Source organism: Scyliorhinus torazame, chromosome 7 (assembly GCF_047496885.1).
Source record: "Scyliorhinus torazame isolate Kashiwa2021f chromosome 7, sScyTor2.1, whole genome shotgun sequence".
NCBI lineage: Eukaryota > Metazoa > Chordata > Chondrichthyes > Carcharhiniformes > Scyliorhinidae > Scyliorhinus > Scyliorhinus torazame.
In genome coordinates, this window is record NC_092713.1 from 73722391 (window position 1) to 73749713 (window position 27323).

Consider the following 27323-nt stretch of genomic DNA (forward strand, 5'->3'; position numbering starts at 1 on the left):
CGTCTACCTGTTCAGTCACCTTCTCAAAGAACTCGATAAGGTTTGTGAGGCATGACCTCCCCTTCACAAAGCCATGCTGACTACCCCAAATCATATTATTCCTATCTAGATGATTATAAATCTTGTCTCTTATAATCCCCTCCAAGACTTTACCCACAACAGACGTGAGGCTCACCGGTCTATAGTTGCCGGGGTTGTCTCTACTCCCCTTCTTGAACAAAGGAACCACATTTGCTATCCTCCAGTCCTCTGGCACTATTCCTGTAGCCAATGATGACATAAAAATCAAAGCCAAAGGCTCAGCAATCTCTTCCCTGGCTTCCCAGAGAATCCTAGGATAAATCCCATCAGGCCCCGGGGACTTATCTATTTTCAGCCTGTCCAGAATTGCCAACACCTCTTCCCTACGTACCTCAATGCCATCTATTCTAATAGCCTGGGTCTCAGCATTCTCCTCCACAACATTCTCTTTTTCCTGAGTGAATACTGACGAAAAATATTCATTTAGTATCTCGCCTATCTCTTTAGACTCCACACACAACTTCCCATCCCTGTCCTTGACTGGCCCTACTCTTACCCTAGTCATTCTTTTATTCCTGACATACCTATAGAAAGCTTTTGGGTTTTCCTTGATCCTACCTGCCAAATACTGCTCGTGTCCCCTCCTTGCTCGTCTTAGCTCTCTCTTTAGATCCTTCCTCGCTACCTTGTAACTATCAAGCGCCCCAACTGAAACTTCACACCTCATCTTCACATAGGCCTCCTTCTTCCTCCTAACAGATTCCACTTCTTTGGTAAACCACGGTTCCCTCGCTCAACGCCTTCCTCCCTGCCTGACCGGTACGTACTTATCAAGAACACACAGTAGCTGTTCCTTGAATAAGCTCCCCATATCCAGTGTGCCCAACACTTGCAGCCTACTTCTCCAACATACTCCCCCCCCCCCCCCCCCCAAGTCATGTCTAATGGCATCATAATTGCCCTTCCCCCAGCTAAAAATTGTAGCGAGAGATCGAGATGCCATATTTAAATGGCATCCCGATCTCTTGAGATCCCCCCCGAAACAATCCCTGATGCCACTCTGCCCGAATGCAATATGGGAGGGATCCTGCACCCATCACCCACACCGGGCAATCCCAGTGGCCCGATCGCACACGTGCAGAAAATACCACCTGGGCACATTGGCAGTGCCAGGGTAGCACTGCTAGGAACCCAGGTGGCACCAGCAATGCCCAAAGGGCATGCAGCAGGGGGCCTCCAATCTCCTTAGAGACCCCCACAAGTGCCATTCAGTCTGGTCCCCGTTTGTGGGCACCAGTGCTGAACGGTGTTTGCCCGGGATCTCTGCGGCAAAGGGGTTGAATCCCAAAGCCTCAGGTACCTCGGGATTCTGCACATTAGAGTGGGACTTACTGCCTCACAAAGCAACGTCTCGGTGAGATTGCGTTGAATCTCGCGAGGCGTTGCGAGCCGGGTAGATCCTGGGAGCAGGGTCTCCTGATTTTCATTGGCTATGCTGCGCCTTGACGAGCTGCTTTTCGGTTGCAGCTTGGCGGTTGGATCATGCCCCATGTGTTATGGATTATGAGAACACGGAAATTTTAATTTTATAACCTTATTAAATTTTTTTGTTTGTAAGACAGGAGAAATGAAAGTTGCCGTAGGCCCCGAGAACTATAGGCGCTCTCTGCTTTTTGGGTGAGAGCTTACTGTTAGTGATTTAGCCTGAGGGTCAATACGCCTCAGGCAAGGGTCAAGGTTGAGAAGGCAGGGCTATCATGGACAAACTCAGCCCGCACAGGAATTGAACCTGCACTGCTGGCATCACTCCACAAATCAAACCAGCCGTCCAACCAACTGCTAACCACCCCCCACGGGAGAAATATGGAGTATGTTAAAGATTGATTGTATAATAAAATAACATATATCATCATTTTGTATTTCTCAAAGTAGCTTTTGTTTACATATCAATTTAATTTAAAGAAAAGTTGGGAATCACTTGGGTCCTGTTGATGGATGTTAGATATCCAGTAGTTTAAGGCAATAAGGTAAATAAGTATTGGGTATTGATCAGTTAATTATACTCAGATGTGTATATAAAGAATTGCCAGCCAGCACTGGGTGTCTGGTAATCTACTGAAGAAGTAGTCTCTGTAGTGAACAATAAACAGTTGCTACCAAAACATCCGAGTCGATGTCTTCACAACCACTCTTGGGAATTCTCTGACACGTGGGACCTCTCAGATCAGACGGGTTGCACCTCAACAGGGCTGGAACTGATTTACTTGCGAGCTGGTTGATAGTGCTGGAGAAGAGGGTATAAACTCATTTGGCAGGGTTATTGCACTCAAAAGGAGAAGTAAGGCGCGCAGACTATTGGGAAAGACCGATAGCACCAAGCAATAATAAAGCATTACATGAGGTTAGACCAAGCGGGAATAAGTACAGTAATACCCATTTCAGTTTGCAGTTCACACATGTAAACACATGAAGTGTGGTAAATGAGATTGATGAACTGCAGGTGCACATAGGCAGATGGGAATATGATATAGTGGTAAGTGCGATCTGGATCAAAAAAGGTAAGACTAGATACTATATTTTCTTGGATACAAGGTATTCAGGGAAGTTAAGGAAGGAAAGGAGGATGTGCCGGTATGGATTAAGGAGAACACTACAGTGCTGGAGAGAGTGCATGGCTTAGAAGAAACAAGGATAAAATGTGTTTGGTTAGAGATAAGAAACAATACAGATGCCATTACACTACTGCGTGTATTCTGTAAGCCACCAACAAGAAAAACCGCCTTCCTTTGACTAGGTATGAATCAAGGTGCAGAGTCTCTCTCCCTCTCTTCTCCCCCCCCCCCCCCCCCGGCCCTGTTATTCACATTAACTTCAGTTTACTAGGGTTTTTGCCCCACTTGGACAAATGGTACCTTGATGTCAAGGGCAGTCACTCTTACCACATTAAATAATGACCTAGGTTTATAATATAAAACAAATATTTACCAATGGCTTTGTTAACTTCTAAAAATATATTTTTGTATCAGTACAATTCCATACTAGTAATTCTGATTTATTATTATAAAACAATGTAAAATATTCACAACAAAGGTTAACAGGGCATTTGCAAGAGCAAGAAACCTAATTTTGCTATAATAGTTTTCTGGTATTGCATTTGCCAAAGCAATTACTGAGAGCAACCATGAACATAGAATTTACAAGCATATTATGGTGAGGAGATTTCAGTTGAACAGTTCTCAGCATAAAGAAAGAGAAAAGCTGTTGGGACTAGATATCCGATTAAAATTTGGTTGGAATTAGAGACCTGATGGAGGAGTTGAATTTGGGGCAGCAGATGGATATAGAGCAAAGGTAAACGGCAAGGTGGAGGAAAAAAAACAAAGTTTTAAATAAGAAAGCAACTCGGGGCAAACTTGAAAAGTAAACTGTGATGAATGTTCAGTTCAGTAAAAATATTGCAATCAATAGTTAAAACTGAGCATAACAATCTGACAGAAATGGTACTTAAGTGCAGTGTGGGACAATATGGACCAGCAGAGAAAACATAATATTTTTAACTGAAATGACCATGGTATGCAAAAGTTGAGGATCCTATATCTGAGAAAGAATAATGTATCAGTGAAATGGAGCAAAACAACATACTTGGGTTTGGGGGGTCAAGTGCTTTTCCATTCTTTTGCTCGGACACAAAGTTAATTTTCCAATAGATATCATCTGTTAAACTTTGTGATTGAATAACTTGGAACTTTTACCACATTGGAAGTGTGTATATGACAGGTTGATAATACAAGCGAGACGAACCAAGCTGAATATAGTAAGTTCAGAGGGAAGTGAAAAACGAAATTAGAAGCAAAAAAGAATATGTACAGAGAATGTCACTTGATGTACAATTGAATCCAAAAGTCCTCCAATGAGCATATCAATAGTAAGAGAGCAGTATTGTGGTCCAAAAGGGGGATTTACGCATAGAAATCGGGCATGACAAACATTCTTAATGAGTACTTTGCATCTGTCCTTCACCAAGGAAGAAGATGCTGCCATAATCATTTTGAATGATGAGGTAGTTATATACTGGATAGGCTAGATTAGAAAGGCTGAGGGGCAGCACGAGGGCGCAGTGATTAGTACAGCTGCCTCACGGCGCTGAGGTCCCAGGTTCGGTCCTGGCTCTAGGTCACTGTCCATGTGGAGTTTGCACATTCTCCCCGTGTTTGCGTGGGTTACGCCCCACTAAAAATGTGCATGGTGGATTGGCCACGCTAAATTGCCCCTTAATTGGAAAAAATGAATTGGGTATGCTAATTTTTTTTTTTTAAAGATTAGAAAGGCTGGCTATATTTCAAGTTGCTAAGTCACCAGTGACAGATCAGAAGCAAGTTAGTGTTAAAATTGAGATACTGGTCATAATCTTCTAATCCTCCTTAAATATGGGGGTGGCATCAGAGGACTGGAGAATTAGAATTGTTCAACAAGTGTGTTAAGATTGATCCAGCAATTACAGACCATCAGTTTAACCTCTATAGTGGGAAACTTGTATAAATGATGATTTAAGATGAATTTAACAGTTAGAAGTGTAGATTAATTAAGGAAGCAATGCATAAATTTATTAAAGGCAAATTGTGTTTAACCAACTTGATTTAATTTTTGATGCAATAACAGAGAGCTTAGTAATGCAGTTGATGTGGTCCATTTGGACTTCCAAAAGATGTTTGACAAGGTGTCACATAATAGGTTTACCGGAATAGTTAAAGCCCATTGAGTTAAAGGGACAGTGACAATATGGATGCAAGCTAGCTGATTGACAGCAACAAGAATAGTGATGAGCAGTTGTTCTTCATATTGGAGAAAAAGGTTTCCCATGTTTGAGCATGTTCAAAGTTGTTGAAATATTCCAATTCAGTGGAGTTACTAAGTCTTTCAAACATTTGTAAAAACAAATTTGATTTGCAAAGGAAATACGAAATGCAGTTTTGAGTGAACTTGTGTTGCCATGCCTATTTCTGTTACTGTGAGTGAAAAGACATTGATAGCTCTCAAGGTTAATGTGCAAAGCTTAATGAAGATCAGTTTCTTGAAATGTGTGGTTGCATTGTGGACATTTCTGTCCTTGAGGATTTTCTTTCAGATTAGGGTTAGGTCTAAGGTTTATTGTGGTTTGTCTAAGTTATGGAAATCTAAGTTGCTATTAATTTGCAGGACCAATAAAGAACCTGTATAATGTACGTTGCCTTCATTTATTGATGCATAAAGCATAACATTTTGAATTTTCCCCTTTCGGATAAATTTTTCATTGTTTTATAATGAACAGTACTAAACTAGCACTGTGTAGATTTTATTATATGTATTTGAGTGGAATCTTTTCAAAATTTGCCAGACATGGAAAAAAACAATTGAGCAATCAAAATGTGCTAGTACTTTTCATCAGCAAAATGTTACCATAGTTGCAGTTCTGATGTATTAACTCATTTAGCATTTAACTTGTATTGGAAGCTGAGACTAACCTATTTTAATTTGTCGCATACTCTGAACTCATTATTCCTACTAATGATTCAGTACTCATCCTTCTGCTATCCATTTATGATACTCTGTAACCGTTTGGGTCCTTCTATTCTCAGAACATTTCTCAAATAGGCAACAAATTATGTAGTTGTTGCAATGCTCACATGCCATGAATAAATGGGGAAAAAAAAGTATAATACGAAGGCTCCTGTTGTGGAGAGCGTATGAATAACTGACCAGTTTATTTACATTTGGTATGACAAAAATATTCACTCCCTCAACCACCGTATGCAGTGGCAGCAGTGTGTACTACACACAATGAGTTGCACTGCAGCAACTCATTATTAAGTTTACTTCAACAGGAACCTTCCAAACTCGTGACCTCTACTACCAAGAAGGACAAGGGCAGCAGATTCATGGGAACTGTGTGTTCCCTTCCAAGCCACTCACCATTCTAACTTAGAACTTTAGTTCTGTCCCTTCACTCTCACTGGCAACTGCCTTCCTAACAGCACCATTGGTACACCAACACCACATGTACAGCAACGGTTCAAGGTAGCAGCTCACCACCGCCTTCTTGAGGGAAATTAGGGATAGGCAACAATTGCTGACCCAGTCAGCAACCCCACATCGCCTGAAAGAATTTTGAAAAGACTTGCATTGAAATGTACTGTGCTTGAAATGACTTTAAATAAAAACAAAGTGCAGTGTATTACATCCTTTTTTTAAACTCTCTTTATTAGGTAAAACGTAACATATTTGATCTCACAAACATCCACGTCCGTCACCAGATTTGGGAAGGCTGGCCTGCCACTGCCGAGGATGACTCTGTGAGTACAATTTATTTTTAAAGAATTTGTACTGTGATTCAATCCTTAGTATTGTGTAATGAATAGGCGAGAGACATTCTTTCTGCAGATGTTCTTTTAAGTACTACTGCTGCTTTTGTTAGTTTGTGGTTTTGATATATTTTCATTTCTGCATTACTCTTTTTTTTATATGACCATTGTAGCCATTAGCCAAACATCTTTTCATAATTGAAGAGACGCGTAAGGCACAAGAGCTTACTTTTCAGATTTACCTATAGTTGAGACCAGTCAGCTGTATAAACATTTCAAGATGTTTTAGTATCTGCATGTATAATCCTCTGAAATAATTCGGCCACCATTAAATACATTCTCAAACTTTTTGTAAACTGATTTACATTTTTTGATTCAATTCGAATGAAATCCTGTTCACTGAGGCTTTGAGTTTGGTTAGCTGAATCACTTTGTTAATGCTTGAACTACTGGTATGATTTAATACAGAAATATTTACGGTATGAGGGAATCATGTTAGAACCGCTAAGATTCTCATTTTGAAAAAGTACGCAATGACGCAAAATACTATTTTCTAACTTTAGTTTGAGTAATGTCAATACTTTTAACCGAGTTGTTGTTCGTGACTGGAATCATGGTCTGCTTTAGGTAACTTAGAATCAAATGTGACATGTTTGATTGAGATATTCTTCAATTTTTTAAACTTTAATCTGGAAAGAATGTTGTTGATCGTTTAATTCCAAATTGAATATTCTGTGGACACACTCTCGCGCGCCGTGTCCCCCCTTCTCTCGCGCGCCGTGTCCCCCTTCTCTCGCGCGCCGTGTCCCCCCTTCTCTCGCGCGCCGTGTCCCCCCTTCTCTCGCGCGCCGTGTCCCCCCTTCTCTCGCGCGCCGTGTCCCCCCTTCTCTCGCGCGCCGTGTCCCCCCTTCTCTCGCGCGCCGTGTCCCCCCTTCTCTCGCGCGCCGTGTCCCCCCTTCTCTCGCGCGCCGTGTCCCCCCTTCTCTCGCGCGCCGTGTCCCCCCTTCTCTCGCGCGCCGTGTCCCCCCTTCTCTCGCGCGCCGTGTCCCCCCTTCTCTCGCGCGCCGTGTCCCCCCTTCTCTCGCGCGCCGTGTCCCCCCTTCTCTCGCGCGCCGTGTCCCCCCTTCTCTCGCGCGCCGTGTCCCCCCTTCTCTCGCGCGCCGTGTCCCCCCTTCTCTCGCGCGCCGTGTCCCCCCTTCTCTCGCGCGCCGTGTCCCCCCTTCTCTCGCGCGCCGTGTCCCCCCTTCTCTCGCGCGCCGTGTCCCCCCTTCTCTCGCGCGCCGTGTCCCCCCTTCTCTCGCGCGCCGTGTCCCCCCTTCTCTCGCGCGCCGTGTCCCCCCTTCTCTCGCGCGCCGTGTCCCCCCTTCTCTCGCGCGCCGTGTCCCCCCTTCTCTCGCGCGCCGTGTCCCCCCTTCTCTCGCGCGCCGTGTCCCCCCTTCTCTCGCGCGCCGTGTCCCCCCTTCTCTCGCGCGCCGTGTCCCCCCTTCTCTCGCGCGCCGTGTCCCCCCTTCTCTCGCGCGCCGTGTCCCCCCTTCTCTCGCGCGCCGTGTCCCCCCTTCTCTCGCGCGCCGTGTCCCCCCTTCTCTCGCGCGCCGTGTCCCCCCTTCTCTCGCGCGCCGTGTCCCCCCTTCTCTCGCGCGCCGTGTCCCCCCTTCTCTCGCGCGCCGTGTCCCCCCTTCTCTCGCGCGCCGTGTCCCCCCTTCTCTCGCGCGCCGTGTCCCCCCTTCTCTCGCGCGCCGTGTCCCCCCTTCTCTCGCGCGCCGTGTCCCCCCTTCTCTCGCGCGCCGTGTCCCCCCTTCTCTCGCGCGCCGTGTCCCCCCTTCTCTCGCGCGCCGTGTCCCCCCTTCTCTCGCGCGCCGTGTCCCCCCTTCTCTCGCGCGCCGTGTCCCCCCTTCTCTCGCGCGCCGTGTCCCCCCTTCTCTCGCGCGCCGTGTCCCCCCTTCTCTCGCGCGCCGTGTCCCCCCTTCTCTCGCGCGCCGTGTCCCCCCTTCTCTCGCGCGCCGTGTCCCCCCTTCTCTCGCGCGCCGTGTCCCCCCTTCTCTCGCGCGCCGTGTCCCCCCTTCTCTCGCGCGCCGTGTCCCCCCTTCTCTCGCGCGCCGTGTCCCCCCTTCTCTCGCGCGCCGTGTCCCCCCTTCTCTCGCGCGCCGTGTCCCCCCTTCTCTCGCGCGCCGTGTCCCCCCTTCTCTCGCGCGCCGTGTCCCCCCTTCTCTCGCGCGCCGTGTCCCCCCTTCTCTCGCGCGCCGTGTCCCCCCTTCTCTCGCGCGCCGTGTCCCCCCTTCTCTCGCGCGCCGTGTCCCCCCTTCTCTCGCGCGCCGTGTCCCCCCTTCTCTCGCGCGCCGTGTCCCCCCTTCTCTCGCGCGCCGTGTCCCCCCTTCTCTCGCGCGCCGTGTCCCCCCTTCTCTCGCGCGCCGTGTCCCCCCTTCTCTCGCGCGCCGTGTCCCCCCTTCTCTCGCGCGCCGTGTCCCCCCTTCTCTCGCGCGCCGTGTCCCCCCTTCTCTCGCGCGCCGTGTCCCCCCTTCTCTCGCGCGCCGTGTCCCCCCTTCTCTCGCGCGCCGTGTCCCCCCTTCTCTCGCGCGCCGTGTCCCCCCTTCTCTCGCGCGCCGTGTCCCCCCTTCTCTCGCGCGCCGTGTCCCCCCTTCTCTCGCGCGCCGTGTCCCCCCTTCTCTCGCGCGCCGTGTCCCCCCTTCTCTCGCGCGCCGTGTCCCCCCTTCTCTCGCGCGCCGTGTCCCCCCTTCTCTCGCGCGCCGTGTCCCCCCTTCTCTCGCGCGCCGTGTCCCCCCTTCTCTCGCGCGCCGTGTCCCCCCTTCTCTCGCGCGCCGTGTCCCCCCTTCTCTCGCGCGCCGTGTCCCCCCTTCTCTCGCGCGCCGTGTCCCCCCTTCTCTCGCGCGCCGTGTCCCCCCTTCTCTCGCGCGCCGTGTCCCCCCTTCTCTCGCGCGCCGTGTCCCCCCTTCTCTCGCGCGCCGTGTCCCCCCTTCTCTCGCGCGCCGTGTCCCCCCTTCTCTCGCGCGCCGTGTCCCCCCTTCTCTCGCGCGCCGTGTCCCCCCTTCTCTCGCGCGCCGTGTCCCCCCTTCTCTCGCGCGCCGTGTCCCCCCTTCTCTCGCGCGCCGTGTCCCCCTTTCTCTCGCGCGCCGTGTCCCCCCTTCTCTCGCGCGCCGTGTCCCCCCTTCTCTCGCGCGCCGTGTCCCCCCTTCTCTCGCGCGCCGTGTCCCCCCTTCTCTCGCGCGCCGTGTCCCCCCTTCTCTCGCGCGCCGTGTCCCCCCTTCTCTCGCGCGCCGTGTCCCCCCTTCTCTCGCGCGCCGTGTCCCCCCTTCTCTCGCGCGCCGTGTCCCCCCTTCTCTCGCGCGCCGTGTCCCCCCTTCTCTCGCGCGCCGTGTCCCCCCTTCTCTCGCGCGCCGTGTCCCCCCTTCTCTCGCGCGCCGTGTCCCCCCTTCTCTCGCGCGCCGTGTCCCCCCTTCTCTCGCGCGCCGTGTCCCCCCTTCTCTCGCGCGCCGTGTCCCCCCTTCTCTCGCGCGCCGTGTCCCCCCTTCTCTCGCGCGCCGTGTCCCCCCTTCTCTCGCGCGCCGTGTCCCCCCTTCTCTCGCGCGCCGTGTCCCCCCTTCTCTCGCGCGCCGTGTCCCCCCTTCTCTCGCGCGCCGTGCCCCCCCTTCTCTCGCGCGCCGTGCCCCCCCTTCTCTCGCGCGCCGTGCCCCCCCTTCTCTCGCGCGCCGTGCCCCCCTTCTCTCGCGCGCCGTGCCCCCTTCTCTCGCGCGCCGTGCCCCCTTCTCTCGCGCGCCGTGCCCCCCCTTCTCTCGCGCGCCGTGCCCCCCCTTCTCTCGCGCGCCGTGCCCCCCCTTCTCTCGCGCGCCGTGCCCCCCTTCTCTCGCGCGCCGTGCCCCCCCTTCTCTCGCGCGCCGTGCCCCCCCTTCTCTCGCGCGCCGTGCCCCCCTTCTCTCGCGCGCCCTGTCCCCCCTACTCTCGCGCGCCCTGTCCCCCCTTCTCTCGCGCGCCCTGTCCCCCCTTCTCTCGCGCGCCCTGTCCCCCCTTCTCTCGCGCGCCCTGTCCCCCTTCTCTCGCGCGCCCTGTCCCCCCTTCTCTCGCGCGCCCTGTCCCCCCTTCTCTCGCGTGCCCTGTCCCCCCTTCTCTCGCGCGCCCTGTCCCCCCGCCCGCGCGCGCCCGCGCCCTGTCCCCCCTTCTCTCGCGCGCCCGCGCCCTGTCCCCCCCGCCGCGCTCGCCCGCGCCCTGTCCCCCCCGCCGCGCTCGCCCGCGCCCTGTCCCCCCGCCGCGCTCGCCCGCGCCCTGTCCCCCCGCCGCGCTCGCCCGCGCCCTGTCCCCCCGTCGCCCGCGCCCTGTCCCCCCGTCGCCCACGCCCTGTCCCCCCGCCGCGCTCGCCCGCACCGTGTCTCTCGCCCTCCCCCTCTCGCGCGCGCCGTGCCCCTCGCCCCCCCCTCTCGCGCGCAGCGCGCCGTGCCTCTCGCCCCCCCCTCTCGCGCGCGCGCGCCGTGCCTCTCGCCCCCCCCTCTCCGCGCGCGCGCCGTGCCTCTCGCCCCCCCCTCTCGCGCGCGCGCGCCGTGTCTCTCGCCCCCCCCCCTCGCGCGCGCCGTGTCTCTCGCCCCCCCCCTCTCGCGCGCGCGCGCGCCGTGTCTCTCGCCCCCCCCCTTCTCTCGCGCGCGTGCCGTGTCTCTCGCCCCCCCTTCCTCGCGCCGGCGCCGTGTCTCTCGCCCCCCCCCTCTCGCGCGCGCCGTGTCTCTCGCCCCCCCCCTCTCGCGCGCGCGTGCCGTGTCTCTCGCCCCCCCCCTTCTCTCACGCGCGCGCCGTGTCTCTCGCCCCCCCTTCCCTCCCTCGCGCGCGCGCGCCGTGTCTCTCGCCCCCCCCTTCCCTCCCTCGCGCCGGCGCCGTGTCTCTCGTCCCCCCTTCTCTCGCGCGCGCGCCGTGTCTCTCGCCCCCCCCCTCTCGCGCGCGCCGTGTCTCTCGCCCCCCCTTCTCTTGCGCGCGCCGTGTCTCTCGCCCCCCCCTTCTCGCGCGCGCGCGCCGTGTCTCTCGCCCCCCTCTCTCGCTCACGCGCGCCGTGTCTTTCGCCCCCCCCCTTCTCCCGCGCGCGCGCCGTGTCTCTCGCCCCCCCTTCTCTCGCGCGCGCGCGCCCTGTCTCTCGCCCCCCCTTCTCTCTCGCGCGCGCGCCGTGTCTCTCGCCCCCCCTTCTCTCTCTCTCGCGCGCGCGCCGTGTCTCTCGCCCCCCCTTCTCTCTCTCGCGCGCGCGCGCCGTGTCTCTCGCCCCCCCCTTCTCGCGCGCGCGCGCCGTGTCTCTCGCCCCCCTCTCTCGTGCGCAGCGCCGTGTCTCTCGCCCCCCCCTCTCTCACGGGCGCCGTGTCTCTCGCCCCCCCTTCTCTCGCGCGCGCGCGCGCCGTGTCTCTCGCCCCCCCTTCTCTCGCGCCAGCGCCGTGTCTCTCGCCCCCCCTTCTCTCGCGCGCGCCGTGTCTCTCGCCCCCCCTTCTCTCCCGCGCGCGCGCCGTGTCTCTCGCCCCCCCTTCTCTCGCGCGCGCGCGCCGTGTCTCTCGCCCCCCCCTTCTCTCTCGCGCGCCGTGTCTCTCGCCCCCCCTTCTCTCTCGCGCGCGCGCGCCGTGTCTCTCGCCCCCCCTTCTCTCTCTCGCGCGCGCGCGCCGTGTCTCTCGCCCCCCCCTTCTCGCGCGCGCCGCTCGCCCCCCTCTCTCGCTCACGCGCCTTGTCTCTCGCCCCCCCCTTCCCTCGCGCGCGCTCGCGCCGTGTCTCTCGCCCCCCCCTTCCCTCGCGCCGGCGCCGTGTCTCTCGCCCCCCCTTCTCTCGCGCCGGCGCCGTGTCTCTCGCCCCCCCCCTTCTCTCGCGCGCGCCGTGTCTCTCGCCCCCCTCTCTCGCGCGCGCGCCGTGTCTCTCGCCCACCCTTCTCTCGCGCCGGCGCCGTGTCTCTCGCCCCCCCTTCTCTCGCGCGCGCCGTGTCTCTCGCCCCCCTCTCTCGCGCGCGCGCCGTGTCTCTCGCCCCCCTCTCTCGTGCGCGCGCCGTGTCTCTCGCCCCCCTCTCTCGTGCGCGCGCCGTGTCTCTCGCCCCCCTCTCTCACGGGCGCCGTGTCTCTCGCCCCTACCGATCGCTGCATCTTCTCCACTGCAGTATAAAGATGTTTGACACTTGCCCACTCGCACTCCACTCATAGATGTCTAAACTTCAAAAGGTATGAATGCTTCCAGCTTTAAATATTTTTCAAACAGCCTTCACAATATTTCAATTTGAAAATTCTTCAGTGTTTTGAAAGAACACATTTTGTTTTCAAATTGGATTTTTTTCCAGTATTAACGTGACTATCAGGAAAATTAAATTTCAGCATTGCATAAGGTGCATTTGAGACTTTAAAGTGGTGGATTAGCATAATGTCTTGTCTGCATTCCCGTAACAGCCTTCCCGAACAGGCGCTGGAATGTGGCGACTAGGGTCTTTTCACAGTAGCTTCATTTGAAGCTTACTTGTGACAATAAGTGATTTTCATTTAATTTCATTTCATTGCTTGTAATTCTTTCCTGGCAAAAGTAACTGCAACATCTTTATCTGTATCAAATCGCCCGCGCCCTGTCCCCCCGCCGCGCTCGCCCGCGCCGTGTCTCTCGCCCCCCCCCTCTTGCGCGCGCGCCGTGTCTCTCGCCCCCCCCCTCTCTCGCGCGCGCGCCGTGCCCCTCGCCCCCCCCTCTCTCGCGCGCGTGCCGTGTCTCTCGCCCCCCCCTCGCGCGCAGCGCGCGCGCCGTGTCTCTCGCCCCGCCCCTCTCGCGCGCGCTGTGTGTCTCGCCCCCCCTCTCGTGCGCGCGCGCGCCGTGTCTCTCGCCCCCCCACTCTCTCGCGTGCGCGCGCCGTGCCCCTCGCCCCCCCTCTCGCGCGCGCGCCGTGTCTCTCGCCCCCCCTCTCGCGCGCACGCGCGCCGTGTCTCTCGCCCCGCCCCTCTCGCGCGCGCCGTGTCTCTCGCCCCCCCTCTCGTGCGCGCGCGCGCCGTGTCTCTCGCCCCCCCCTCTTGCGCGAGCGCGCCCCGTGTCTCTCGCCCCCCCCCTCTCGCGCGCGCCGTGTCTCTCGCCCCCCCCTTCGCGCGCGCCGTGTCTCTCGCCCCCCCCCTCTCGCGCGCGCGCCGTGTCTCTCGCCCCCCCCCACTCTCTCGCGCGCGCGCCGTGCCCCTCGCCCCCCCCTCTCTCGCGCGCGCGCGGTGTCTCTCGCCCCCCCCCTCTCGCGCGCACGCGCGCCGTGTCTCTCGCCCCCCTCTCTCACGGGCGCCGTGTCTCTCGCCCCTACCGATCGCTGCATCTTCTCCACTGCAGTATAAAGATGTTTGACACTTGCCCACTCGCACTCCACTCATAGATGTCTAAACTTCAAAAGGTATGAATGCTTCCAGCTTTAAATATTTTTCAAACAGCCTTCACAATATTTCAATTTGAAAATTCTTCAGTGTTTTGAAAGAACACATTTTGTTTTCAAATTGGATTTTTTTCCAGTATTAACGTGACTATCAGGAAAATTAAATTTCAGCATTGCATAAGGTGCATTTGAGACTTTAAAGTGGTGGATTAGCATAATGTCTTGTCTGCATTCCTGTAACAGCTTTCACGAACAGGCGCTGGAATGTGGCGACTAGGGCCTTTTCACAGTAGCTTCATTTGAAGCTTACTTGTGACAATAAGTGATTTTCATTTAATTTCATTTCATTGCTTGTAATTCTTTCCTGGCAAAAGTAACTGCAACATCTTTATCTGTATCAAATCGCCCGCGCCCTGTCCCCCCCGCCGCGCTCGCCCGCACCGTGTCTCTCGCCCCCCCCTCTCGCGCGCGCGCCGTGTCTCTCGCCCCCCCCCTCTCGCGCGCGCGCCGTGCCCCTCGCCCCCCCTCTCTCGCGCGCGCGCCGTGTCTCTCGCCCCCCCCCTCTCGCACGCGCGCGCGCGCCGTGTCTCTCGCCCCGCCCCTCTCGAGCGCGCTGTGTCTCTCGCCCCCCCTCTCGTGCGCGCGCGCGCCGCTCGCAGTCCTCTCGCGCGCGCGCGCCCCCCGTGTCTCTCGCCCCCCCCCTCGCGCGCCATGTCTCTCGCCCCCCTCCTCGCGCGCCATGTCTCTCGCCCCCCCCTCGCGCGCGCCGTGTCTCTCGCCCCCCCTCTCGCTCACGCGCGCGCGCGCCGTGTCTCTCGCCCCCCACTCTCTCGCGCGCGCGCCGTGCCCGTCGCCCCCCCCCTCTCTCGCGCGCGCGCCGTGTCTCTCGCCCCCCCCTCTCGCGCGCACGCGCGCCGTGTCTCTCGCCCCGCCCCTCTCGCGCGCGCCGTGTCTCTCGCCCCCCCTCTCGTGCGCGCCCCGTGTCTCTCGCCCTCCCCCTCTCTCGCGCGCGCGCCGTGTCTCTCGCCCCCCCCTCTCGCGCGCACGCGCGCCGTGTCTCTCGCCCCGCCCCTCTCGCGCGCGCCGTGTCTCTCGCCCCCCCCTCTCGTGCGCGCCCCGTGTCTCTCGCCCCCCCCTCTCGCGCTTGTGCGCCCCGTGTCTCTCGCCCCCCCCCTCTCGCGTGCGCGCGCGCCCCGTGTCTCTCGCCCCCCCCTCGCGCGCGCCGTGTCTCTCGCCCCCCCTCTCGCGCGCGCGCGCCGTGTCTCTCGCCCCCCCCTCTCGCGCGCGCGCCGTGTCTCTCGCCCCCCCAACTCTCTCGCGCGCGCGCCGTGCCCCTCGCCCCCCCCTCTCTCGCGCGCGCGCCGTGTCTCTCGCCCCCCCCTCTCGCGCGCACGCGCGCCGTGTCTCTCGCCCCGCCCCTCTCGCGCGCGCCGTGTCTCTCGCCCCCCCTCTCGCGCGCGCCGTGTCTCTCGCCCCCCCTCTCGCTCGCGCTGTGTCTCTCCCCCCCCACTCTCTCGCGCGCGCGCCGTGTCTCTCGCCCCCCCCACTCTCTCGCGCGCGCGCGCTGTGCCCCTCGCCCCCCCTCTCTCGCGCGCGCGCGCCGTGTCTCTCGCCCCCCCCTCTCTCGCGCGCGCGCGCCGTGTCTCTCGCCCCCCCCTCTCGCGCGCACGCGCGCCGTGTCTCTCGCCCCGCCCCTCTCGCGCGCGCCGTGTCTCTCGCCCCCCCTCTCGCGCGCGCCGTGTCTCTCGCCCCCCTCTCGCGCGCGCCGTGTCTCTCGCCCCCCCTCTCGCGCGCGCGCGCCGTGTCTCTCGCCCCCCCTTCCCTCGCGCGCGCCGTGTCTCTCGCCCCCCCCCTTCCCTCGCGCGCGCCGTGTCTCTCGCCCCCCCTTCCCTCGCGTCGGCGCCGTGTCTCTCGACCCCCTTCCCTCGCGCGCGCGCGCCGTGTCTCTCGCCCCCCCTTCTCTCGCGCGCGCGCGCCGTGTCTCTCGCCCCCCCCCTCTCGCGCGCACGCGCGCCGTGTCTCTCGCCCCGCCCCTCTCGCGCGCGCCGTGTCTCTCGCCCCCCCTCTCGCGCGCGCCGTGTCTCTCGCCCCCCTCTCGCGCGCGCCGTGTCTCTCGCCCCCCCCTCTCGCGCGCGCGCGCCGTGTCTCTCGCCCCCCCTTCCCTCGCGCGCGCCGTGTCTCTCGCCCCCCCTTCCCTCGCGCGCGCCGTGTCTCTCGCCCCCCCTTCCCTCGCGTCGGCGCCGTGTCTCTCGACCCCCTTCCCTCGCGCGCGCGCGCCGTGTCTCTCGCCCCCCCTTCTCTCGCGCGCGCGCGCCGTGTCTCTCGCCCCCCCCTCTCGCGCGCGCCGTATCTCTCGCCCCCCCCTCTCGCGCGCGCCGTGTCCCTCGCCCCCCCTCTCGCTCGTGCGCGCGCCGTGTCTCTCCTCCCCCCCCCCCCTCTCGCGCGCGCCGTGTCTCTCGCCCCCCCTTCCCTCGCGCCGGCGCCCTGTCTCTCGCCCCCCCCTTCCCTCGCGTGCGCGCACCGTGTCTCTCGCCCCCCTTCTCTCGCGCGCCGTGTCTCTCGCCCCCCCCTCTCGCGCGCGCCGTGTCTCTCGCCGCCCCCCCTCTCGCGCGCGCCGTGTCTCTCGCCCCCCCCTCTCGCGCGCGCCGTGTCTCTCGCCCCCCCCTTCTCGCGCGCGCGCGCCGTGTCTCTCGCCCCCCCTTCTCTCGCGCCGGCGCCGTGTCTCTCGCCCCCCCTTCTCTCGCGCGCGCCGTGTCTCTCGCCCCCCCTTCTCTCCCGCGCGCGCGCCGTGTCTCTCGCCCCCCCCCCTTCTCTCGCGCGCGCGCGCCGTGTCTCTCGCCCCCCCTTCTCTCTCTCGCGCGCGCGCGCCGTGTCTCTCGCCCCCCCTTCTCGCTCACGCGCCTTGTCTCTCGCCCCCCTCTCTCGTGCGCGCGCCGTGTCTCTCGCCCCCCTCTCTCGTGCGCGCGCCGTGTCTCTCGCCCCCCTCTCTCGTGCGCGCGCCGTGTCTCTCGCCCCCCTCTCTCGTGCGCGCGCCGTGTCTCTCGCCCCCCTCTCTCACGGGCGCCGTGTCTCTCGCCCCTACCGATCGCTGCATCTTCTCCACTGCAGTATAAAGATGTTTGACACTTGCCCACTCGCACTCCACTCATAGATGTCTAAACTTCAAAAGGTATGAATGCTTCCAGCTTTAAATATTTTTCAAACAGCCTTCACAATATTTCAATTTGAAAATTCTTCAGTGTTTTGAAAGAACACATTTTGTTTTCAGATTGGATTTTTTTCCAGTATTAACGTGACTATCAGGAAAATTAAATTTCAGCATTGCATAAGGTGCATTTGAGACTTTAAAGTGGTGGATTAGCATAATGTCTTGTCTGCATTCCCGTAACAGCCTTCCCGAACAGGCGCTGGAATGTGGCGACTAGGGTCTTTTCACAGTAGCTTCATTTGAAGCCTACTTGTGACAATAAGTGATTTTCATTTAATTTCATTTCATTGCTTGTAATTCTTTCCTGGCAAAAGTAACTGCAACATCTTTATCTGTATCAAATCTTACTGACTGCATATCTGCAGCTTGCTGTCAAACAAAATAGAGAAAAAGCCACATCCGTCACACAGGTAGCTTACAGTTTGTCCTATGATGACCTGGTACAGTTAAAACTACACGACGCTGCTGCCTCAACATCATCTCATATTTCTAAGTAAATAGCACTTTAGATATTAGTCCCTCCAACATCACGCTCCACTAGTTCAATGAAGCCACCACCAGGCATTACAAAGGGGCTTAAAGGGCTTGTCGTCATCTCTTGGTGACGTTACTGGAACTTTCACCACTTTCTTCCAAAAATTGACCTGAAGAAGAACACAAACACAGGCTACACCTGCTGTTTCTGGACCACTATGGAACCACCTTCCTTCAGCTCCCCGCTCCTAGCTATCTCTGCTGTCCTTGGACTAATTCTGACACAAATTGGTGTTGATTGTATTGCTACTGTTCAGGGCCCGTTATTGTCTCCTCTGCAGACTTCAACATCAGTGCTAACTATTCGCAGAGCAGATCTCCGATACAAATTGGGACCATGTTTGAAGCCATTCTTATTTGTGTCAAACTTCTATGTTGCTTCTTCAAAAAAGAAAAGGTTAATTTATTGCATTATTTGACAGAGACACATTGGCTTCGCAAAGTACCATTGTCAAAGTTAGTGTACAGTCTGAAATGAACCACTGCCATTGTCTTTGAGTATATTGTCGCTACTGACCATTGGTTACCATATGTGCTGTTAATTTTGGTTGCACCATTTTGTAAGGGCCCCGAAGAATCCAGCACGAGTTTTAAGGATACAAAATAATAACGTTTATTTACTATAACAATATATACATAACAGTAGCAGTAACTTCCCTTGCTACCTTCTCCTTCCTCCTGGTTCCTGGACTGGCCAGCTTATTTATAGTAGGAGTTTCTCCGCCTCCCTCATTGGGGAGGTTCATACTCCCATAGGATTGTGGGATAGTCATTAGTCCCCAGCCAATCGTCAGTAGGCAGGTTATAACACACCATTTTCTGAGGTATCTGATATCTTTCATGATGCCATTTATTTCAGCAATGAGCTGACAAGTTGTTCCTTACTTGATTATTGTGGATCTGCTTTGGTTCCTGTTGGATCCTATGCCCTCTCCCCTTGCCCACTCTATCAGCATGTGGCATTTCCCCCTCCAGAAGAGGCAGAAACATAGTTGGCTATGTTCTAAAGACGGGAGGTCCTGCCCAAGTGCGAACATGATTAGATATTGTAATGTATCCTGTAGTTGAAGCCCTTTTTCGTGTTTGCATATGAATACAAATCAATTGGAAAAGGTTTCATGGTGCCTTTAGGAAACAACACCCCAAGGCGAAAAAGATGTCTGTTGGTGGAAAAAAAGCAACATCTCTTCAATAAACAGCCCCAGTTCCACTCAATCACGAGTTCACATTGTTGGCGCAGCAGTCTGAATAATGTGCCAGCAAAGCCACTGGGTGTTTCCACTGTAGATTGAATCTTAATTTTACATGCTATCTTTTGTGAATCAGTCACTACACCTGAAGGAATAATTCTTTCAGTTGCAGTAACGGGCTGAGTCAGTTCCCCAGATGTTGCTCTGATCATCTTGTTCCACTGGTTGTGTTCATCATGAATCACTTATCAGCTTTTCAAACATCCTCTTAATGATGATAGGTTTTCTTGAAAAACTGTTCGAAAATTGTGAATTTCTTCTTGAGTCTTTGAACTATCCCTCTCCTCGCACCTTTGGGAGAGTTTCACATTGTGAGAGTAGCCCACACTAATTTAAGGTCTGATTTGACTTTTTGAAACTTTTGGGCAGATTGCCATCTCAGAACCTGCCGTCCTAAACTGGGGTACGAACTGTGTATTTCTCACTCGAGGTATTCCACGTCTAGCTGTATTGCTAGATTATTCCTCAATATTATTTCTCCCCGGTTGAATTTACATGTATTGCTGATTTGATGGTAATCTCTCTGTTTCTGTGTTACAAAGAAAATAGGATTATGGAAAATTTGTACTTCTAAGAAGTGATCTTTTATGATGGTACAGAGTCCAACTACCAGTGATCCGTGGGTTTGTCACCATTGTGTGATATTGGCTAATTGTATCATCATTCTATTTAAAGGTGAACAGTTACTGGGAATCGGATCCTGTTACTAATGTCCCAAAATGGTACAGAGTTGTCACTGGTTTCAAAAAAAGAAAAACCGCAATCAAAATAAAGTTCCAATATTTTGGAGTGGTTTTGTGTCAGGAAATAGGTCAATACTTTATAAAATGTTACTTGATTTATTTTTAAATAGTAACAGAATGAACTTGCTATACCAAATTATGAACTTTCAAGTGAATTCTACTAGTAATTAGAATTCCAGACATAATTTGCAATGTTAAAAATTATTCCGGGTTAACACTGTTGCCTCACAGCGCCAGGGACCCGGGTTCATTTCTGGCCTTGGGTGACTGTGTGGAGTTTGCACTTTCTCCCTATGTCTGCGTGGTTTCCCTCCAGTGTCCACTTCCTCCCACAGTCCAAAGATGTGCAGGTTTGGTGGATTGGCCATGCTAAATTAGTGTCCAAAGATGTGCAGGTTAGGTGGTGTTATAAGGATAGGGAGGGGGAGTTGCCTAGGTAGTGTTGGTGTGGACTCGATGGGCCAAATGGTCTCCTGTACTGTAGAAATGTTATGGTTCTCAAAAACTGAAAACATGTAATAATAATATTAGAATCTTTATTAGTGCCATAAGTAAGCTTACATTTACTGGGACTGGTTTAGCACAGAGCTAAATCGCTGGCTTTGAAAGCAGACCAAGGCAAGCCAGCAGCACGGTTCAATTCCCGTACCAGCCTCCCTGAACAGGTGCCGGAATGTGGCGACTAGGGGCTTTTCACAGTAACTTCATTTGAAGCCTACTTGTGACAATAAGCGATTTTCATTTCATTAACACTGCAATGATGTTACTGTGAAAAGCCCCTAGTCGCCACACTCCGGCGCCTGTTCGGGTACACAGGGTGAATTCAGAATGTCCAATTCACCTAACAAGCATGTCTTTCGGGACTTGTGGGAGGAAACCGGAGCACCAGGAGGAAACCCTCGCAGACACAGGGAGAATATGCAGGCTCCGCACAGACAGTGACCCAAGTGGGAATCGAACCTGGGACACTGGTGCTGTGAAGCAACAGTGCTAACCACTGTGCTACTGTGCCACCCTTATAAATTTGTTAAATTGTAAAATGAAAGTCTGGCCTGATTGTGTTTTTATTTTGTCCCAGTTAAACTTCCTCAACACAAAAACATTTACTGACCAGAAGAAGTCTATATATTACTTCCCTTGTGAGGATGTGCTAAAACAGAAAGAGTTATTGACAACTCGTACAGTATCCCATCTCTCATTAAAGTGAGAGCTGCAGCAGACAATGTATTTTTACTACCTAAAGGGATCCAAAAATAATATATTAAATGAGTGTTGACTTAGATTAAGTTAACTGATGTTGCCAGATGAGCCAGGTCCATCAGGTTCAGAAGAGACTCGAGATTATACAGGAATCCAATTACAGCAAGCCTATCTAGTTTCCTGTTTATTGAGCTTGAGGTTAACAAGAAATGTAGTGAAAATGGTTCCCATGGCACCGTGGGTCTTTTTCACATCCAGCAAGTAAATTTAAATGAACAGAAACAAATGCAGCTTTTGACTATTTGTTTTTATGTACTGCAATCGTTAACTCAAGAAGCTGAGGCGCGATGTAAAATTTCATGAACAAGGACTTCAATGAGGCAAATATCATCAGGCACTGTAAAATCTTTGACAAGAACCAACCAAGGATTAATTTGCTTTTGATAGTTCTACTTTGAAACCAATTTGTATGTTGTGATGTAGGTTCAGGTCAGTGAAAAATAGAGCTTAAGCATGAGTGAATGACAGTTACATATCACACCACAGGGGGTTGACAGCCATCATACATTGTTATGAGGAGTCTTTCCATAATTGCTGACATTTATCCAGTGTTTCACAGTATTTGCTAATGTATTAATGCAGTCAATCTTTGAGAGGCTGCACATACCTTTTAGCCCTGGCTTTTATGGTTTCCTAAATTCATAGACCCACTGAAACTTATTCCCTTCTGGTTGCCTTAGTGACAGAGCTCAGAGATAAGCCTAGGTAGAGCCCTTTTGTGATTGCTTTCAGGTGACATTCAGTGATAGCTTGAGTAGAGTGTCCTTTTATAGTTCTTGTAATTCAGAAAATGATAACAGCTTTCATTGCTAAGAACTGAGGGCTCTAGACCATTCCCTGATGGGATTTGTGTTTGATTTGCTACTTCGTGCCAGCAAGAGTCTGTTAGGTCCTGTTGGATGATGAGATTATGTAGTATAGCGCAGAAACCTAAAGGGGTCAAAATAACAATGCTTACACTATTGTTACAGGCTAAAGTTTAGCCTCTGTTTTCAAGAGTTGATGGAAAAACAAAAAAAAAATCCATTTAAATAAATATTGCTCATATTTATTTTCTCATTACACAGTTGCATTTCTTTTTGCTTTGCAACCTTTTTGTAACCAAGAAAAATACGTGTTCTATAATCATCCTTGCTATCTGTAATAATGCATAAGTTTGATGAGTATGATCATGTAGAAGGTGAAAAAAACAGAAAAAATCCTCATCAGTTCTTTAAAAACATCTTTGAACCACTCAGCAAATAAGACAGGCCCTTTAAAATTGTTTTCAACTTAGATTACTGGCGTACCCTTACCTAGAGCTCTTTGAGCCAATTTGGGGTATTGCGCTTTTTTCTATGAGTTTTAATAATCTTTCTTAGTGTCACAAGTAGGCTTACATTAACACTACAATTAAGTTACTATGAAGTTATAAGGAAGCATCAAAATCTGGTATTCTTTCTCTCTGGAATAAAACACCATTTGTACCTTAGTCCGCACCAGAGACTTGTCTACGGTCTGTAGCATTTATGCTCATATTTACACAAATCTGATTAAATCCGAGTGGGTTTGGAAACTATGAAAGAAAAGTAGAATTAAGTCCCTATAGTTATATCTTGTGTCTCTTTAACAGATGAGGGCAGCACGGTAGCATTGTGGGTAGCACAAATGCTTCACAGCTCCAGGGTCCCAGGTTCGATTCCGGCTTGGGTCACTGTCTGTGCGGATTCTGCACATCCTCCCCGTGTGTGCGTGGGTTTCCTCCGGGTGCTCCGGTTTCCTCCCACAGTCCAAAGATGTGCGGGTTAGGTGGATTGGCCATGCTAAATTGCCCATAGTGTCCAAAATTGCCCTTAGTGTTGGGTGGAGTTACTGTGTTATGGGGATAGGGTGGAGGTGTGGACCTTGGATAGGGTGCTCTTTCCAAGAGCTGGTGCAGACTCGATGGGCCAAATGGCCTCCTTCTGCACTGTAAATTCTATGACTATGATGAAGACTAAAAGAATATTTCAACCTCCCACCAGTGTTTATACTTGACACACTATGACTATCATGCCAGAAGAAAATCAACATGATTGTGGGATAGAACATACAGTGCAGAAGGAGGCCATTCGGCCCATCAAGTCTGCACATATCCACTTAATCCCTCCCTGTAACCCAATAACCCCATCTAACCTTTTTTGGACACTAAGGACAATTTATCATGGCCAATCCACCTAACCTGCACGTCTTTGGACTGTGGGAGGAAACCGGAGCACCCGGAGGAAACCCACGCAGACACAGGGAGAACATGCAGACTCTGCACAGACAGTTACCCAGCAGGGAATCAAACCTGGGACCCTTGCGCTGTGAAGTCACAGTGCTATCCACTAGTGCTACCGTGCTGCCCTATTTTCCTACTCTGAAGAACCAAAAAGGCTCAACCTGTTCTCCAAAGGGGCTGAACTGAATCTGTGATGATTGAGCTTGTGCTAAATATATGTTGGTCTCTCTCAGTGATAGTCTGATACTAAAATCTTGGAGGATGAGATTCTTGTGAAATGGAAGGGTGAAAGATCACTCATAAATACTTATTTAATTTTTGCAAGCTACAGTCCTTTGATAAAATGAGAGATGTGTTTTTCTGCTGGTAGATGTGAGTGTCAGGATTTGTGTATGTGAGAACAGAATACTTTTGGTGCACCCTTACCTACTTGGCATTCTTCTGTCGGTTCCCCTCTTGATCTTCTGAAAAGCTCAGGATGGAGGATTTCAATTGGGAAACTGACCGTGGTATTGTTGACACTGTAGCAAAATGGAGCAGGGCATTGCCACACTGCCTGCTGAAGTAGCAATAAAAAGTCAAAAATGTAACAAAGGAAACCATGTAGAAATGTAACAAAAATTAGTCACTGAATAATTTACCGCTGTGAATGCCAGAAATACATGAATGATGTGGGCAGCAATCAGACATTCTGATTTCTGCCAGATTCATCCAATCACTGTTTGGGGACTTGGATTTGGATTTGGATGATAGAGAAGATGTAGAGAAGAAGTAAAAGGGCAGATGGTTGCATGGAAAGGTGCGTGGGAAGGGGTAACTGAGGAGTGAACCGAAGTACCGCAGGTGGAACAATCCCTTTGGAATGCTTAAAGGAGAGAGCAAGCCATCATTTTGGAGATGCCAGAAATGGCAGAAAATTACCTGTTGAATGTGGTGCTGGTCAAGTGGAAGGTGAGGTCAAGGGGAACCTCAATAGTTATGAGAGGAAAGGAAGGGCTGAGAGCAGAATTGAGGGAAATGTGGTGGATATGGTCTAGGGCAGAGGTTCCCAACCGGTGTGCCATGGCACATTGGTGTGCCGTGCAAGCTCCAAAAGTGTGCCGCAAAAAAAATTCAAATGATTAAACATTAATGAAAATAAAATAAATCTAATCTTCGTTTTCAGCTCCGTGGTCGATATCTCCAAGTCATAATGAATCTCAGGTCCCCCGTGCATGCGCTGGTTGGGAGTTGGCCGCACATGCGTGGTTCAAAACTTTTATATTGGTCAGGGGCATGTGCATGGGCCCAACCGATGTAAAACAAAAATCAGAAGTGTGCACATGTGGCCCTTTCCTGGCTGGCACAAGCACAGTTTGGATTACCAACATAAAACATTCCGAATCGCGCATGTGCAACCCTTTCCTGGCTGACCCATGCATGGGATCCCAGGTTATTTGCGAATTGGAGATGCCAACCACAGTTGAAGACAAAGACCCCGTGCGCCTGCAGAAAGAGCAAAAACACAAAAAGGGCACAAAAGCCTAAAGAAGTGAGGGAGAACTGGGACAGGTTGCTTAAAAACAGGAACAAAGACCGAGAGAAGTTTTAAAAAAAAAAAAAAGTTCCCAGAAAGGGAAGATGACAGGGGCAAGAAGCATAAACCAATAAAGTTAAGAAAAGGAGAAACCGGTTCAAATGTTGTATTTGACATGCAAATGGCGTTAAGGCTTTCATTGTAAAGTTCTTAAACTAATGAAAGTTGGCTTGACATGATGATTGGCTTGACATGATGAAAAACTTTTGCGAGAGGGCAGTTCAGTTGGAGAAAATAGGAGGTGTTCCTGAAAGGTTTTTATAGTGTAGACGTGTGCCATGATGTAAAAAAGGTTGGGAACCACTGGCCTAGGATGCTGTCAACACTCCTTCCAGGTGAAGCAGTGATTTGCATGTACTCTTTTCAATTTAGTCAACTGTACTCACTGCTCACATTGTGCTCTCCTCTACATTGGGGACACCAAAGGCAGATTGGGTAAGCTCTTTGCAGAACACCACCCTTCAGCCTGCAAGCATGGCCCAAGTTCAGCAGCAGCTTGTGTTAGACGTTTTAGTTGCTGTGAAATGAAGAGTCTAAAGTTCTTGTTCCTTTTCACCAAACACCATTTATTTCACTTCCACAACCTCTGCACAAAACTCTTAACAACACACCACCTGAAGCCCCTTTACATATCAGTGTCAATTAATGGATACTTAACATAAATGAGACAACTAATTGCAATGTCTCTTAACCCATTACTTAACAGCTTGGGAACCTGAATTGTAGCTGCAGTACAGGAGGTTGAGAGTAGTGAGGCCATGAGTAAGGTTTTAAAGTTGCAGGAGTGTACCGGCAGGCAGGAAGGTGGTTTAAAGTGTGTCTTTAATGCCAGGAGCATCCGGAATAAGGTGGGTGAACTTGCGGCATGGGTTGGTACCTGGGACTTCGATGTTGTGGCCATTTCGGAGACATGGATAGAGCAGGGACAGGAATGGTTGTTGCAGGTGTCAGGGTTTAGATATTTCAGTAAGCTCACGGAAGGTGGTAAAAGAGGGGGAGGGGTGGCATTGTTCGTCAAGGACAGTACTACGGTGGCAGAAAGGACGTTTGATGAGGACTCGTCTACTGAGGTAGTATGGGCTGAGGTTAGAAACAGGAAAGGAGAGGTCACCCTGTTGGGGGTTTTCTATTGGCCGCCGAAAAGTTCCAGAGATGTAGAGGAAAGGATTGCAAAGATGATTCTGGATAGGAGCAAAAGCAACAGGGTAGTTCTTATGGGGATTTTAACTTTCCAAATATTGACTGGAAACGTTATAGTTTGAGTACTTTAGATGGATCCGTTTTTGTCCAATGTGTGCAGGAGGGTTTCCTGACACAGTATGTAGATAGGCCAACGAGAGGCGAGGCTATATTGGATTTGGTGCTGGGTAATGAACCAGGACAGGTGTTCGATTTGGAGGTAGGTGAGCACTTTGGTGATAGTGACCACAATTCGATTACGTTTACTTTAGTGATGGAAAGGGATAGGTATATACCGCAGGGCAAGAGTTATATCTGGGGGAAAGGCAATTATGATGCGATGAGGCAAGACTTAAGATGCATCGGATGGAGAGGAAAACTGCAGGGGATGGGCACAATGGAAATGTGGAGCTTGTTCAAGGAACAGCTACTGCGAGTCCTTGATAAGTATGTGCCTGTCAGGCAGGGAGGAAGTGGTCGAGCAAGGGAACCGTGGTTTACTAAAGCAGTCGAAACACTTGTCAAGAGGAAGAAGGAGGCTTATGTAAAGATGAGACATAAAGGTTCAATTAGGGTGCTCAAGAGTTACAAGTTAGATAGGAAGGACCTAAAGAGAGAACTAAGAAGAGTTAGGAGGGGACATGAGAAGTCTTTGGCAGGTAGGATCAAGGATAACCCGAAAGCTTTCTATAGATATGTCAGGAATAAACAAATGACTAGGGTAAGAGTAGGGCCAGTTAAGGACAGTAGTGGGAAGTTGTGCTTGGAGTCCGAGGAGATAGGAGAGGTGCTAAATGAATATTTTTCGTCAGTATTCACACAGGAAAAAGACAATGTTGTCGAGGAGAATACTGAGATTCAGGCTACTAGACTAGAAGGGCTTGAGGTTCACAAGGAGGAGGTGTTAGCAATTCTGGAAAGTGTGAAAATAGATAAGACCCCAGGGCCGGATGGGATTTATCCTAGGATTCTCTGGGAAGCTAGGGAGGAGATTGCTGAGCCTTTGGCTTTGATCTTTAAGTCATCTTTGTCTACAGGAATAATGCCAGAAGACTGGAGGATAGCAAATGTTGTCCCCTTGTTCAAGAAGGGGAGTAGAGACAACCCAGGTAACGATAGGCCAGTGAACCTTACTTCTGTTGTGGGCAAAATCTTGGAAAGGTTTATAAGAGATAGGATGTATAATCATCTGGAAAGGAATAATTTGATTAGAGATAGTCAACACGGTTTTGTGAAGGGTAGGTTGTGCCTCACAAACCTTATTGAGTTCTTTGAGAAGGTGACCAAACAGGTGGATGAGGGTAAAGCAGTTGATGTGGTGTATATGGATTTCAGTAAAGTGTTTTATAAGGTTCCCCACGGTAGGCTACTGCAGAAAATACAGAGGCATGGGATTCAGGGTGATTTAGCAGTTTGGATCAGAAATTGGCTAGCTGGAAGAAGACAAAGGGTGGTGGTTGATGGGAAATGTTCAGACTGGAGTCCAGTTACTAGTGGTGTACCACAAGGATCTGTTTTGGGGCCACTGCTGTTTGTCATTTTTATAAATGACCTGGAGGAGGGCGTAGAAGGATGGGTGAGTAAATCTGCAGAAGACACTAAAGTTGGTGGAGTTGTGGACAGTGCGGAAGGA

At 52.9% G+C, this 27323-nt stretch overlaps 1 protein-coding gene across 3 annotated transcripts in view; it reads left to right on the top strand.

The window, feature by feature from the left end:
* The window catches only part of faf1 (Fas (TNFRSF6) associated factor 1), a 612606-nt gene that overhangs the window by 221185 nt on the left and 364098 nt on the right, over positions 1-27323 (top strand). For all 3 annotated transcript variants that reach the window (XM_072510911.1, XM_072510913.1, XM_072510912.1), the window contains exon 8: positions 6264-6350. In XM_072510911.1, coding sequence (XP_072367012.1) covers positions 6264-6350 — 87 coding nt within the window. The remainder of the gene's footprint in view (positions 1-6263; positions 6351-27323) is intronic.